At 41.8% G+C, this 15,174-nt stretch overlaps 1 protein-coding gene across 1 annotated transcript in view; it reads left to right on the top strand.

Annotated features, from left to right (window-relative positions):
- MTHFD1 (methylenetetrahydrofolate dehydrogenase, cyclohydrolase and formyltetrahydrofolate synthetase 1) overlaps positions 1-15,174 on the top strand; it is a 113,875-nt gene that overhangs the window by 56,561 nt on the left and 42,140 nt on the right. Inside the window, exons 14-19 of the mRNA XM_089522726.1 lie at positions 728-835; positions 946-1,020; positions 2,726-2,828; positions 8,992-9,068; positions 10,452-10,592; positions 11,741-11,809. Of these exons, the coding sequence (XP_089378852.1) occupies positions 728-835; positions 946-1,020; positions 2,726-2,828; positions 8,992-9,068; positions 10,452-10,592; positions 11,741-11,809 (573 nt within the window). The remainder of the gene's footprint in view (positions 1-727; positions 836-945; positions 1,021-2,725; positions 2,829-8,991; positions 9,069-10,451; positions 10,593-11,740; positions 11,810-15,174) is intronic.

Below are 15,174 nucleotides of genomic sequence, written 5' to 3'. Positions count from 1 at the left end.
GGAGTTGTGTGGCCTGCAAACTCTGGTGGTGCAACCCCTTCTTGAGGTCCCTCTGTGGATTAAAACCTAAGACTCAGAATGGATAATTTTGCCTCCACCCTCCACAGCCCTCCAAGGTTGGACAGAATTACAGGACAGAGTACTCCTGAAAAATAAAGCATGTGAAAATAGCTATTTTGGAATTCCAGAAATTACCTTCTGGTCACTTCTAGTTTTGGAGAAAGGACCAGATGCAGATTGCAGTACCCTAGAAAGGTGGTAAAAATAGGATGGGTACAACCTATGGACCTTCTGTGATTGTCCATTACTGTCCCAAATGGACTTTTGGTTGATTCATTATGTGTATGGTACAATTATAGTCTCAAAAACTTAAAAGCACTTAGAAATACCCTGAAGGTAGGGACTTGTGCAGTCCCAGGAGAGCTTATAGTGGGTGAAGAAGGTTTTCTCCTTTGAGAAACCTACTGTTCTGAAATTCAAGAAGGATTGTGGGGGAGGACTTCTTTTTTTCTTTTTCTCTTTTTCCCCTTCTCCATTAGACAAGTTCCTTGTCTCTCACAAATCACAGAACAGTTCTCCTTCTTGCCTCCGGGAAATTTGCTATTAATATGCTCTGCCTTCCCCCCCCCCCCTTCTCTCTTTGCCACCATAGTCTTGTTTTGGGATTTAATGAGATTTAGAAAAGTGTTTGAGGTAACTGTTAAAATATTCCTCCTCTCCTCCGCAGTTTAATCTTCATCTCACTGGCGACATCCATGCTATTACTGCATCCAATAATCTGGTTGCTGCTGCAATTGATGCCCGGATCTACCACGAGGCAACACAGTCTGATCAGGTAACACCAGGCAATTGGTCCTTTCCCCTCTAAGGGACATATACACCATGAATTTAACTAATACTTGTTTGATGATCTGCAGCTGCTAATTGTCTCTCTTGCTTTTGTAGGCTCTCTATTCTCGCTTAGTTCCTTCCATCAATGGAGTGAGGACATTTTCCGATATCCAGATCCAGAGGCTGCAGGTGGGCTATAGCCTCTTTCCTGTGTCTCTTTCTAGATCTCTTACTCAGCACACAAATGTTCACATGCACATAATATGGTATATGGTGTAGAACCGCAATCTTGAACATGTCACATATTGGAGAGAACACTCAAGGCTTATTCCCTTCTGTTCAGACAAATCTAAACCTTGCCGCCAAGAAACTCATTTTATCACACTCTCCTGAGATTTGGACAGCAGAACCTAAATTGGAAAAATGTCCTCTTTACCACTCTAAATTTGTATCCCTTTCATTGGAGAAAATGGACAGATTTTGTGTAAATCCACAGCACTATATAAATAAAGTTTATTTTCAAACTTGTTGGACTACAGTTTTCAGAATCTCCTAGCAAGCATGATCTCTAGCTATAATAGCTGTATTGGTATTTGAGTCCAAAGAAATCCCTTTTCCAAACTCTGCCCAAGTGGTGCCCTCTGAGGGAGCCTCCTAAATTAGTGCCCTATTTGCCTGCCTGTTTACCTGGTGGCAACAGCAGGTGGTTGGGCACCCTCACTTTAAATTTCCCACCAGTTAAAGTGGTGCCACTGTGTGGTAATCTGGGGAAAAACATTTTAAACTGGGGTTTATCATGTGTGGGAGTGCTAGTGACTCTTGCAGAGGAGCTTGGTGCTGACTCTGAAGCTACAGCTTGAAAAGTTACATTTAAGAAGAATGAATGTGATAATAGCAAGGGCATCCTTAAATGAGCAGTGATAGAATAATGCTCTAGCACCCACAACTGGAGCCCCTAAGGCACTTGATAAAGTAACCTGAAACATTAAATTTATAACTGCAAGCCAATTTAAAACATTCTAAATCTTTGAAAATAGTTTAAAAACCAGACAGTTAAAAACAGCCAGAGCAGACAACCTTAATGGTTAGCAATAGCAATAGCATTTACATTTCTATACCGCTTATCAGTGAACTCAGCACTCTGTAAGTGGTTTACAATTGCCAATTGCCCCCAGCAAGCTGGGTACTCAGTTTACCAACCTATGAAAGGATGGGGGGTTAAGTCAACCTTGGAGCCCTGGGATTGAATTCACAACATTGTGGCTGCAGTATGGGCTTTTAACGATTGTGCCACCAGGGCTCTTTTTAAGAACCGAAGAGCTAAGCATCATCTTCACTGTCCAACAAAATCAAGGGATGGAACCAGTCTGACCTCACTCAGGGGGGAAAGTTTCACGGTGTACTGCCACAGAGAAAGGTCTTCACATGCACCCACCAGCCTTGTGGCATGGTAGAGCACTTAACAGGGCTTGAGCTAAGGATCTTAGATTTTAGGTAGGCTCCTATTAGAAGAGGCAGTCTTTCAGATAGCTTGACTCCAAGCCATTTGGGGATTTATAGGTTAAGACCAGCCAGTGTGGTTTGAGTTTGAGTTTTGGACTTTGGCCCTGGAAACCAGGATTCAATTGCCAGTTCAGTGATGAAACCCACTGGGCACCTGGAGTGAGCATGCTGGCTATTGCTCATTTCTCCCTTGCAGACACCTAGTTGCCACTTTGTTGTATTACCTCCTCTGCCTAATGGTAGGGCTGCCCTTGAGATATTTTCCATCAGGGTTGAAGTTTCAGCCGAGGCTTTTAGAATTTTCCCTATCCTTTTTTTTACTCCTGTAATGATTTTTCTGCTTGTCTTCTTGTTACCCTCCTCTGCCCAAACTCCTTCCCTTCATTCTCAGAGACTGCATATTAAGAAAACAGACCCAGAGGCTTTGACGGATGATGAAATAAACAAATTTGTGAGATTGGATATTGATCCAGCGAACATAACATGGCAAAGAGGTAAGAGAACAACAACCCATGGAAAAGAAAATAGAACAATATCCAGAAGAGAGTGTTGTGGGAAGTTTTTGTTATGTTTGTTATGTGTGTGGAGGAGGGTGGATTAAAGTTCACACAGAAATCTTACTGATCCCCTTCTTGCCCTCAATTACTTGGCTATGTTCAATACTAGATAAAATGTGACTATGTATATAGTTAAATCAGAGTTTGCATTTGATAGTTGGACTCTGGTTAGGAAAGATACAGAAACAGGCCTGTATTTCACAACAGTTTGCCACTTCTGAAATACTTTCTTTTTTCTTGCCATTCTACTTTTCAGTACAAGAACCGTGAAGCTGGTATAATTTGGAGGTTCTAGTAAAAATATAGAGTAGATATGACAAAAGCAAAGCCTGCTCTCTCCTTCCATATATTTTGTTTCTCTTGTTGTCTGAGCTTTGTAAAAGCAAATAGAAGGCAAAGATGTAGTAGCCTTAAGGAAATAGAACAAAATACAAAAAATATCTTGCCAAAATTTGGGGCTCTCCCAGCCTTTTGTGCCTCGTAGCTTGATGAATAGTCTTTGAAGAGTGTTTGGAAACTTCAGCTGGTCCAAGAAGCTGCAGCCAGATTGTTAACTGGAGCCAGTTATGTAAATCATGCTGAAGGTAAAAGTTTCCCTTGGACATGAATGTCTGCTTGTAAGTGACTGTAGGGGGCTCTATTACTAAGCCAAAGAGCCAGCATTGTCCAAAGACGACTCCATTGGTCCTGTGGCCAGCATGACTGCACAAAACACTGTTACATTCCCATTGAAGTAGTACCTATTTATATACTTGTATTTGCATGCTTTCAAACTGCCAGGTTGGAAAAAGTTGGGACTAGTGACAGGGGCTCACCCCATCATATGGCACTTGGGCCTCCAAATGCCAGTCTTCTGATCATACGATCATAAGAATTGGCATCATAACCACTAAGCCATGGCATCCCTTACACCCCTGTTAAATCAGCTCTAGAGGCTGACAGCTTTTTTCTGGGCACAATTCAAAGTGCTGGTTATGACACATAAAGCCATATATGGCTCAGGTCTTGGCTATTTGACAGGCCAGATCTTTCTGTATAAGCCTGGCCTGGCCCTGAAATCATCAGGAGAGGCCCCCCTCTTGCTTCCACCACCTTCACAAACATGGTTGGTGGGGACATGAGAGAGAGAGAAAGAGAGAGGCCTTCCTGGTGGCTGCTCCTAGACTCTGGAACTCTCTTCCCTGGCAGCAAGCAAAACTCTTTATATTCCGATAGGCTTTTAAAATGGGTTAAAGTGTTTGTGTATTTTTTTAAAAAAAAAAATGAACTGTTTTTAATAGCTTCTTATGTTTCTTAATGGCATTTTATTTTAACTGGAGGTCTGAATTGTTTTAATACTGTGAATTTTAATGCTTACTTTTTGCATCCTTTCAGTGGTATTATTCTTTTAAATTGTAAGCTGCTTTTAGTCCCAGTTTTGGGAGAAAAGTGGGATGCAAATAAATAATGAAGAAGAAGAGGAGGGGGGGGGAGGACTTGTTATTGATGTTCTTGTTCTGGAGAACGTGAAAGATTGCATCCCTCTTGTGGAGTTTTAGGTTGACCTAATAAAGGAATTGCCTCCCTTCAAATTTTGTTTGAGCTGGTAACTCTGCTCTCGCCGTGCTTAGCTGGCTTTTTCTAATTGCCATGCATATTGTCTAGGTCAGGAATAGTCACTTGAAGAAATAATTTCAAACTGATCAGTATGGAAGTAAACTACAAAGTGGCAGATAAAATTGTACAAAAGTAGGTCAGCCCTTACAGTGACAATGCTGCCACCAAACAGCAGGCTGTTGGCAGTTCAAGCAAACAATTTTTTGCAAATGTGAGCCCCCTTAATCAGTGCCATGCTGAGTGCAAGGCATCATTCTTACAGGTTCTCTCAATTTTCAATGGTGATTGAACTTACCAAAACAGCAAAAGAGATTTTTATATTTACTACTTCTTTTTCTTTTTACATGTTTCTCTTTTAAGACAAAATGTAATTCTTACCAAATGAGATGTTAAACATATCTGCAAAAGTCTGGCTCTTGCCACAATAATAAGTTCAGTTCATAACATAAAGTAAGTACATACATTTTTTATATCAAAACTGCTGTAGCAGGTGGCTTTTTCTTGACAGAATTCCTGCTATTGAATAAGATGTTTAGAAGTGAGATCAAATTCACACCTAAGGCAAAAGGAACAAATGAATGGCTTATGACATCCTTTGAGTCATCTGTAGTTGCTGCAGACAACATGAATAGAGGGCAGGGATAGGGAAAATGTGGCATTTTAGATATTGCTGAACTGGAACTTGCAGTATTCTTGTCCTTGGACTGCAGTGGTTAGGGCTGATAGAACTTGAAGAACATCAGGGGGCTCAGAAAAGTCCTGACCAAAAGTCCATCTCATGTAACACCCTATTTCCAACTATGGCCTACTCAATGCCTCAGGGAAGTTTACTAAAAGTTCATAGAGGAAATATCCATCTCCTACTATTGTTCTCCAAGTGATTCCCACTTGTCTAGATTAGATTATACAGTCCTCCCTCCATTCTCGCAGTTTTCAAACCCATGTCCCTCGCTTATGCGTGAGGAACGAACGAAGGAGGAAATAATGGGGCGCGTGTCCAAGGGACTTGTGTGTGCGTTCCCACAGCTGCGCACCTATATTCAAGCCAATGGGGCTTGAATATATGTGAAACTCCATTTTTGCGGGGTGGTCCGGAACAGATCCCCATGAAAACAGAGGGTTGACTGTACTGCTAGAATTGTGTAACTTCCTGAACTGGTACCTGACTTAGCTCTTGGTATCTCAGGCCTGTTACAGACTGCCAAAATAAAGCTGCTTCGAGTCTCTTTGGAGGTATGCTATTTAAATGATGCGTGGGTCCTAAGAATCCGGAAGCTGCACCAAAGCTTCACTACAGTGATTAGGAATGGATGTGGCTTTGGTGCGACCTCCGGACTCTTAGGACCCATGCATCATTTAAATAGCATACCTCCAAAGAGACTCGAAGCAGCTTTATTTTGGCAGTCTGTAACAGGCCTCAGTTTCCTCTTCCTTCCCCATTCCTTTTTCTTTTGTGTTACACTTATTAAATTCTAAGTCTGCAAAGAGACAGCATCTTGCTCTTTAATCTGTCTACCTTACTTGGCAAATTGTAGCCAGTTTGTAAATGATAAATAATCATATTCGATGCAAGTCTGGTTCTGAAGATTCCATATAATTCCTGATAGTGTGGTGCTCCATGAATTGGCTTGATATCCTTTTAAAGCTATCTAAGCAACTCACATATTATCACCTTACTTGTTCAGCTTGTATGCAAAAAATATGAAGAGCAGGCTTAAACTCAGAAGAAGGAGGAGTAAAGATAGAAAGAAGGAACATCAACAATCTAAGATATGCAGATGACATCATACTACTAGTGGAAAACATTATGGACTTGGAACAATGACTAAGGAAGTGTCAAGGAAGAAAGTGCAAAGTCAGGCTTATTACTGAATATTTAAAAAAAAGAAAAATAATGACCACCGAGCATCTACATAGATTCAACTTAGACAACAAAGAAACCAGATTGTTAAAGATTTCCTAACCTTGGATTGAACACTGATGAGGAAGGAGAGTGCAGTCAAGAAGTAAGAAGAAGACTAGGAAAGGGAAGGGCAGCGATGAAAGAACTAGACAAGATCGTAAAGAGTAAAGATATACAACAAAGCAATAAAGTTGCAATTGTCCAATCCGTTGTATTCCTCATCATCATGTTTGGATGTGAGAGCTGGACAGTGAAGAAAGTCCATAGAAAGAGAATCAATTCATTTGATATGTGATTCTGGAGAAGAGTGCTTAGGATAATGCGGATGGCCAAAAAGGCAAACAAATGGGTCCTAGACTGATCAAACCTGAACTCTCCCTGGAAGGCAAGATGATTAAATTGAGGCTATTGTACTTTGGCCACATCATGAGGTGGCAATAATACTTATAAAAGATAATGGTGCTCAGAAAGGTAGAATGAAGTAGAAAGAAGACAGCACACCAGATGGATAGACTCAATCAGGGACATCATGGTCCTGAATTTACAAGGCCTAAGCAGAGCAGTGGAGGATAACAAAGCTAACACTCATTACTTCATCTTGTCTCAGTGAGTTACCTAGTCTAATCATATGTTGTGTAAAGAAGAGCTTTCCTTTGTCTGTCCTGAATCTACCACTAAATAATTCCAGTGGATGATCTGGATTTTGCTGTTATGAGAAAAGGAGGAAAACTTTACCTTGTTCATGTTAATTAATTCAGTAGTGTTTATTCCATGCTTCATGTTCTGTTAATAATTGAAACATCAAAGCTAAGGTTGTGGAAGAGAAAGGCATGTAATGGGTGTCATGGCTTCACAGGCACTTGAATCTGCATCTCTCTGATCCCAGTCCAGTATTCAGCATGCTGGTTTTCCTTTTCCCTGCCCTGTTTTGCTTTGTAGGCTGAAGTGAAATCATTTTTTCCTGCCTCTAATTTGAAAGACCAAGTCACGGTACAGACGGGCAGCTCCATGCCGCCCATCTTTCCCACTTGTTGGTGTCGCAGCAGACGCACCGCATGGCACCGATGAGCGGCCAAAAAGAAGTCGCTCTAAGCAGCTTTTTTTGGCAACACTGTAAAGGGGAAAGGGCACCTTCATGATGTCACTTCCTGGAAGTGACATCCAGATGATGCGCGGCAGCAACGTCATCACAGCAGCCGCCGTGTGGACAGGAGGCTGCCATGATGAGGGAGTCTGTACGGACTAGGGTTCTGGAGCGTGCAGTTAGTGCACACTCTGGAACTCTAAATTCAGCACGGATATGCTGCTCCCTGCCAGTCTGTACCAGTCCCAAGTTTATTGAGACGTCTGGAAACCTTCCTTCACTCTTTGAAGTAGGACTTGAGAACCTTTGTCCCTTCAGTGTTCAGATTCAATAATCCCTTGCAATTGTGACCATGCTGTATGGGGTTTCTGGGATTTTAGTCCAAAACATCTCATAGAATCATAGACATGGAAGAGACCCCCAAGGGCATCCAGTCCAACTCCCTGCTATGCAGGAACATACAACCAAAGCACTCCCAACAGATGATGATGATGATGATGATGATGATGATGATGATGATGATAGGATTTATTTATATACCGCCCAATCACTGGGAATCCGAGCAGTTTACACCAGAGGGGATAATAGACGGTTTCCTGCCCTCAGGCTTACAATCTAAAAGACACGACACAAAAGGAGAAGGGAATGGTGGTGGGAAAGGGGATGAGGTCTAGTGTCTCTTCTCTTTCTCCGAGGCCTGGACCAAGGCAGATGGACTGGAGGGAGGGCTCTTCTTCCAGGCAGGCCTGTTGGAGCTGGCCTGCCTCTCTCTCCCTCAAGATGGTGGCTGAAGGGAGGGCTTTTCTTCTTCCAGGCAGGCCTGGTGGAGCTAGCCTGCCTCCCTCTCCCTCAAGATGGAGGAGGATGAAGGGAGGCCATCCAGCCCTTGTTTAAAAACCTCCAAAGAAGGAGATTCAACCACTCTCCGAGGGAGCGTGTCCCACTATCAAACAACTCTTTTTATACAGAAATTCTTCCTAATGTTGAGATGGAATCTCTTTTCTTGTAGCTTGAATCCATTGCTTCATGTCTTAGTCTCTGAGAGCAGCAGCAACCAAGCTTGCTCCATCCTCAATATGATATCCCTTCAAATGTTTAAACATGCCTATCATGTCACTTCTTAAACTTCTCTTCTCCAAGCTAAACATATCCAGCTCCTCTATGCTGCTCCTTGTAGGGTATAGTTTCCAGACCTTGGCAGGACACCCTGATGCACCTTAGGTACTCAACTTTGGAAAATTGTGTTTCAAACACATTGTCCTGCCAGCCATTTATGTCCTGAACATAGTTTCAGGTACACACTTGTTTTAAAACCACACACAAGTACCATGTTTTGTAGTCCTCCGTGGCATTTTGCCTCTTGCAACTTTTTTCTAACAACCCATCCTGTGTTGTAAGCTATTGCTAAAGCATAAAACTAGCTTTATATATGTACATCAAAAGTTGCTGGCTCATTTTTAACCTGTCTTATATTTCTTCATTCTCTCACCCTCACCCCCACTTTTCCCCTTGTGCAGTGTTGGACACAAATGACAGGTTCCTGCGGAAGATCACAATTGGCCAGTCTCTGACTGAGAAGGGGTTCACCCGCACAGTAGGTGTCCTTTAATTTTCTTTCTCCGTTGAGATTCTTTACACTTTTAGAAAAGCATCTTTGTTCCCTCAAAAAAAAAAAAAAGGGGGGGGGGAAGTTAACCTGGAGTTTGTAGATTCTCAGCTTGATTCTTCTTACTAGATAGGTGGTGGGGCTTCTTTCTCTCAGTCTCTTCAAAAACAGGCCGGATAGCTATTTGCTGGAATACTCTGGCTGGATATCCTGCATTGAGTGGCAGTTTAATTTGATGGTCTATGGGACCCCTTTCAATTCTAGGATTCTGTGATGTACAAAAGAACATACTGGGGTTGAATGGGATGATACATCCCCATACTAAATTTCTGTTGAAGTAATTTAGGACCTGAACAGACAGGCCAAAATAAAGCTGCTTCAGGTCACTTTGGAGGTATGCTGTTTAAATGCTGCATGTGTCCTAAGAGGCTGGAAGACATATCAAAACCACTCTCCAGTCCTAAAGACTAGAGTGCAGCTTTGGCACAGCTTCTGACCTCTTAAGATGCATGTGTCATTTAAACAGCATACCTCCAAAGTTACCCGAAGTAGCTTTATTTTGGCCTGTTTGTTTGGGCCCCTAGTTACCAAGCCTCACTCATACACCTTTGACATTATTTTATAACAGCCTTTCCCAATGTCCCACCTTCCAGATGTGTGGGAGAACAGCTCCTATCATCTCCAACCAGTATGGAGAGGGCTAGAGGTGAAAACAAAATATTGAACTAAATGTCTAACAAATTCACTCAGTTTGTAGTATGTGAGACTATTAATGAAGGCATACACATAGCTTTCACTTTCCAGTTATTGGTAAGAAACTGAGACTGACATATTCTCTTTTCTCTCCCTTGTGTAATTATATATAAAAGACCCATTGTGGTGTAGTGGTTTGAGTGTTGGACTAGGACTCTGAGAGACCAGGGTTCAAATCTCCATGGAAACCTACTTGGGCAAGTCAGATTCTCCAAGCCTTAGAGGAATGCAATAGCACCACCCCCACCCCCACCCCAGTAAATCTTATTTTTTAAAAACCCACCAAAACAACTTCCTAGGATAGAGTCACTATAAGTTTGATTTGACTTGAAGGTTCATAAAAACAACAAACAATTTTGAAAATATATGTCCGAAATGCTTTTGGTTAGTGAGGAAAAGGTGCAGAAATGTGTGTACATTCAGAGCAATATGTACCAAAATCTGTATGCATTTCCATAGAAGAAACAAAAATAAAGAAGACTGATATCCATATACCTCTTGTTCTTCATGTTTTCATAATGCCTAGTATATTTGTGTTTGCATTTTAAAGAAGGCACTCCTGCTGTGTTTAAAGGACATGCTTTTTTTACCCGTTCTGGTTCTTTTCCCCCTACCCAGGCCCAGTTTGACATCACTGTTGCCAGTGAAATCATGGCTGTCTTAGCACTCACAGACAGTCTGGAGGATATGAGACGGCGCCTAGGAAGAATGGTGGTTGCTTCCAGCAAGAAAGGTGTTCCAATTACTACTGAAGATCTGGTACGTTGACCAGTTGAAAGTTGGCAACAGAGATGGCTTCAGTTAAGCAAAAACCTCCGGTTTCTAAGCCAATGGATATAGAAACACTTTCTTCTGAAATCTATAGAATTTAATTGTCAGCTGAGGACTTCTAAATATCATTATAGGGCTCATGAATCCAGCATTGCTTAGCCTGGCTCTAGGATAACTTAAGGAGCATCTGTTCACTCATGGGGTCCTCCTCCCATCATTAAATTTAAGACACACACACCTCTGCTAGAGTTTTATTGTCCATGTGAAACATTTTCCCATTGGCCTTTTTCACAATGGCCGCTATGATTAAGAATGTTCTTCCTCATGAAGCTTAGATGTCTAGATCTATTTTACTGGGAAGAAGTGAAGGCAGTACCCTCTAATAGGCTTCCCTGGAATTCCATCCCACAACATTCTTCCCCAATGGTGCTCTTTACAAGAGGGTTACATGACCACTGTTTTAAATTTCCAGTGATGCCCAGAGAAACTGACATATTGTTGTTATTTTGGCTCCTCCATAGTATTGCAAGTAGTCCACTTGAGGATTCCCTCTCATGGGGTCTGGTGGCTTCCATAGCAGTAGGACAGTGCATTTGCTTTGGATTTTAGTCTGAACTTTAAAGAAGCTATCCAAGATGCTGAACCCTTTTTTCCTCAAATAGTTTCAGCACTTTGGATAACTCCATTAAAGTTCCAGGCTAAAACCAGAGATGGATTTGCTGCCCCAATGACATGGAAGCCTCCAGCCTCCATTGGGTTTATTCAGACCTCTCATCTTTGCTGGTAGGCACAAACTCCTATCAGCCCTAGAAAGCAGAGCAAATAGTGAGCCATGCTGGGATCTCTTCAGTGTTGTTCTAGTAGGGGGGAAGTGAATTTTCTCTACATTGAAATTGGCCTTTCATTTTTGGGAGTGCTGTTTGGCATAAAGCAAAAATGTGGAGAAGGCTGGTGTGTGAATGAGACTCAGATGTGCCCAGCTGTGATTGCCCTTTTGAGTTCTGTTTCTGTGCAAAGGCTTCCAGATTGTAAGTCAAGCAAAATACTTCTTAAAATGGAGTCTTGACATATCAGAAAAACCTTAAGAAATGGGGAAAAACTGCAACTCAGGTAACTCTTCATCTTTCTTCCCTTAGGGAGTGAGTGGTGCCCTGGCAGTTTTGATGAAAGATGCTGTTAAGCCAAACCTCATGCAGACTTTGGAGGTAAATTCATACTCTGTGAAAGCTTAATGCTCTTGACTGGAAATTGGAATTGCTAAATTGCTACCCTAATATGGTCTGTTTTACTGGACTTGTTGTGCTAGCCTATACAAATAACACATACCTTTGCAATGGTGGTTTTCAGAATATTTGACATGTTTGCCATTACCTCCATCTACTGATCACCATGCCCTTTTGAGTTTTCTCTTATCATTCAGGCTCCCTGCCATGTAAAATGTAAGAATCATTTCAATTTGTTACTAGCTAATAATAAGCAGTATTGATTTATACTGAAAGAATTGACATAAAGCAACTCCTTACATGTTGTGGTATTCTCAGGCATCATTTTTTGTATTTTATATTCCATGCAATTAGTTGTTTGATTCTCTTTTTCTCCCCCATCCCCATGCACAGCAATTCAATTCAGTTGTGCTGACATGTGATATTCTATTCTTCAGAGTTTCCAGATTGAATATAGGATGGGGCTTCTGTAAATTTAATCATCAACAGTCTATGGAGCAGGTTGAAGGCCCTGTGCAGACTGGCCTTAAAGGCTGGCTTGGGGGCGGAAGCCTCTTTTTTTGGCTCCTTTTTGCACCCTGCAAAGGCCAAATTGGTGCCATGGCATGCACTTGCTGTGGCCCCGATCTGGCTGTAAAAGGGGCGGCTGAAGGCCACCCATTTGAGGCTGTCTGTACAGCTCTGAAGTACCAAAAAGCTCCATCAAATGGGATGAAGGTACTTCCCAAGGAAAGTGGAAGAAGAGGGGAAGTGGAAGAACAACCAGCTCTAAGCTGAGTGCTTCTCCCTCCCACTGTCCACCACAGAGGTATTGAAATAGCAGTATCATGTATATTTCTATACCACTTATTAGTGAACTCAGCACTCCTTTAAGCAGTTTACAATCTGTAAGCCAATTGCTCTCAATAAGCTGGGTACACATTTTACTGACCTACGAAAGGATGAAAGGCTGAGTCAACCTTGGAGCCCCTGGGATCGAACTCACAACCTTGTGGCTGCAGTACAGGCATTTAACCACTGCGCCACCAGGACTCTCTGAAACAATCATTGGCAGGGTACAGATGGTGGAAAAGGGGCAATCCTCAGCTGCCCCTTTTCTTGTTGGGTTGGAGGCAGGGCAGCCTCACCAGCAGCCCCTCCAACTTCAACCTGGCGCTTTTCCAGGCCACAGAGAAATGGCAAAATGCTGCTTCCCCATGGCCTGGAAAAGGGGTGTCCTTGAGGCTTCATGTGTCCTTGGGGCTTCACCCTGACAGCCACTGCCAGAGGAGAAAGGGGCCGCCTGGTCTCTTTCTCCCTGGCGCTGTTCCTGCAGCCGTTGGTGGCTGCAGGAATGAGGCATGTGCCAGAAGAAGCTTGGTTTCAGCCGCTACAAGCGGCCTGGGGCTGCACAAACACGTCACGCCCGTGCTGCACCATTTGGACACAGCACAGCTGTGACATCATAATGGCGGTGCTTGTGTACACAGGGCACTGCTATTATACCGCTGCCAGCACGTACTAGGGTTAGGGAGCATGTACATAGTGTGCGCTCCCTAACCCTAATACCGGTGCTGGTACACTGCTTTTTGGCGGTCTGTACCACGCCATTATTATATTTATTTGTATCCCACTTTCCCCCCCAAATTTGGGACTCAGAGCGGCTTACAATTTAAAAGAACAGTACAATTAAAAACATAAAAAGTTATACATTAAAAGTAGAAATAAATTGTTACAGTATTAAAATAGATTACTCAGTAAAAGAATAAAATACAGTTGAAAAAGATAAAAAGCATTTAAAATTGTATACTTTTAAAACAATGTAACACCTCAGTCCATTCTTTAAAAACTTTGTTTTAAAAGCTTGTCTGCGTAAAACATTGCTTCAACAAGCCTGAAAAGACATAAAAGAAAAAAGTAATATAATGTTTTAGGTGTATAATAAAGTATTCATAACAAAAACAGACAAAAGATACAAAATGAACAAGAGCAACACTGGCAAGCAGAATAATACAAAATAGCAAATATACCAAACAATAAAAGCTACACTGAAGCAGAATAAGACAAAATGTAATGCAAAAGGAAAAAGGCTAAGAGAGGGGAGTCACAACAGAAAGCTAGCCTTATAAAAGGTTCAGCAGCTGAATAAGATAATACATACAGGTGAAAGCCATTTCCATCTCTGCAGCTCACCCTTAATGACTAAAGTTCTAGGTCTTGTCCATATTCCAACAGGAGGCAATGCAATCAGCCCTCTGTGTCCACGGATTCAACCACCCACAGCTTGACAATACAGTTGGCTGGGATTTGGTTCCAGGATCTCCATCGATACCAAAATCCATAGATGCTAAAGTCCCATTATATACAATGGCAGAGTTAAACAGTATCTTTATATAAAATGGCAAAATCAAGGTTTGCCTTTTGAAATTCATATATATATATATATATATATATATATATATATATAAAAAATCCGTGGATAAGGAGGGCTGACATTTTTTAAAACAAATTCCAAAAGCAAGGCTTGGTTTTTGCCATTTTATATAAGGGGCCCCATTTTACTATGCCATTGTATATAATGGAACTTGAGCATCCATGGATTTTGGTATCCGCAGGGGTTCCTGGAACCAAATCCGAGCAGATACCAAGTGCCCACTGTATTCATACTGGGAGGGGATAATTGGCTGAAAGTTGGTGTATGGATGGTGAAGGACAGATACCTTCATCCTGTTTGACAGAGCTTTATGGGACTGTGTCCTGCTTCACAAACTGTTGAAATTTAAAGTTCCAAGAGCACCATTCCATATCCAACCTGGCAACCCAATTCAACCTTGGTATGCAAAGGGCTCCTGTAGCACCTTTGAGACTAACTGAAAGATAGAAGCTTCCTCAGATGTACCTGGTGGAATGGAAAGCCCAGGGATAGTTTTGCATTTCTGTGGACACTCCCATTCCTGCACAGACTACTATATAGGTCTGTCCCTGGGCTTTCCACGTCACCAAATGCATCTGTGGAAGTAGACTCAAGTCTACAAAAGCTCATGCTACCAACTTCTTTCTTTCAGTTAGTCTCAAAACTGCTGCAAGATCCCTTTGCATACTGATTTTCCAGACTAAAACAGCTTTGTCTTTGAATTCTATTCAACTTCTGATTACTTGATCAGTTAAAATTAATTTAAATTTAATTTACATTTCCAGATTTTAGTCTGTTATTTTCTTTTTGTTGCAGAAAGCCCTGGAAAGCATTTGATTAAGTTAACAATTAAATAAAATAAATATATCTATTGCTTTCAGTCTTTGCCGCCTTTTGCATGTGCAGACACCCATTTCCCCCCCCCCCCCACCCTTTCAGGCATCTTTCACAATCA

The sequence above is a fragment of the Sceloporus occidentalis genome, unplaced genomic scaffold (genome assembly GCF_023333645.1).
Source record: "Sceloporus occidentalis isolate IW3139 unplaced genomic scaffold, rSceOcc1.0.p SCAF_4, whole genome shotgun sequence".
Lineage (NCBI taxonomy): Eukaryota > Metazoa > Chordata > Lepidosauria > Squamata > Phrynosomatidae > Sceloporus > Sceloporus occidentalis.
Note: the sequence above shows the minus strand (reverse complement) of the source record. Positions and strands in the feature narration are given on the sequence as shown.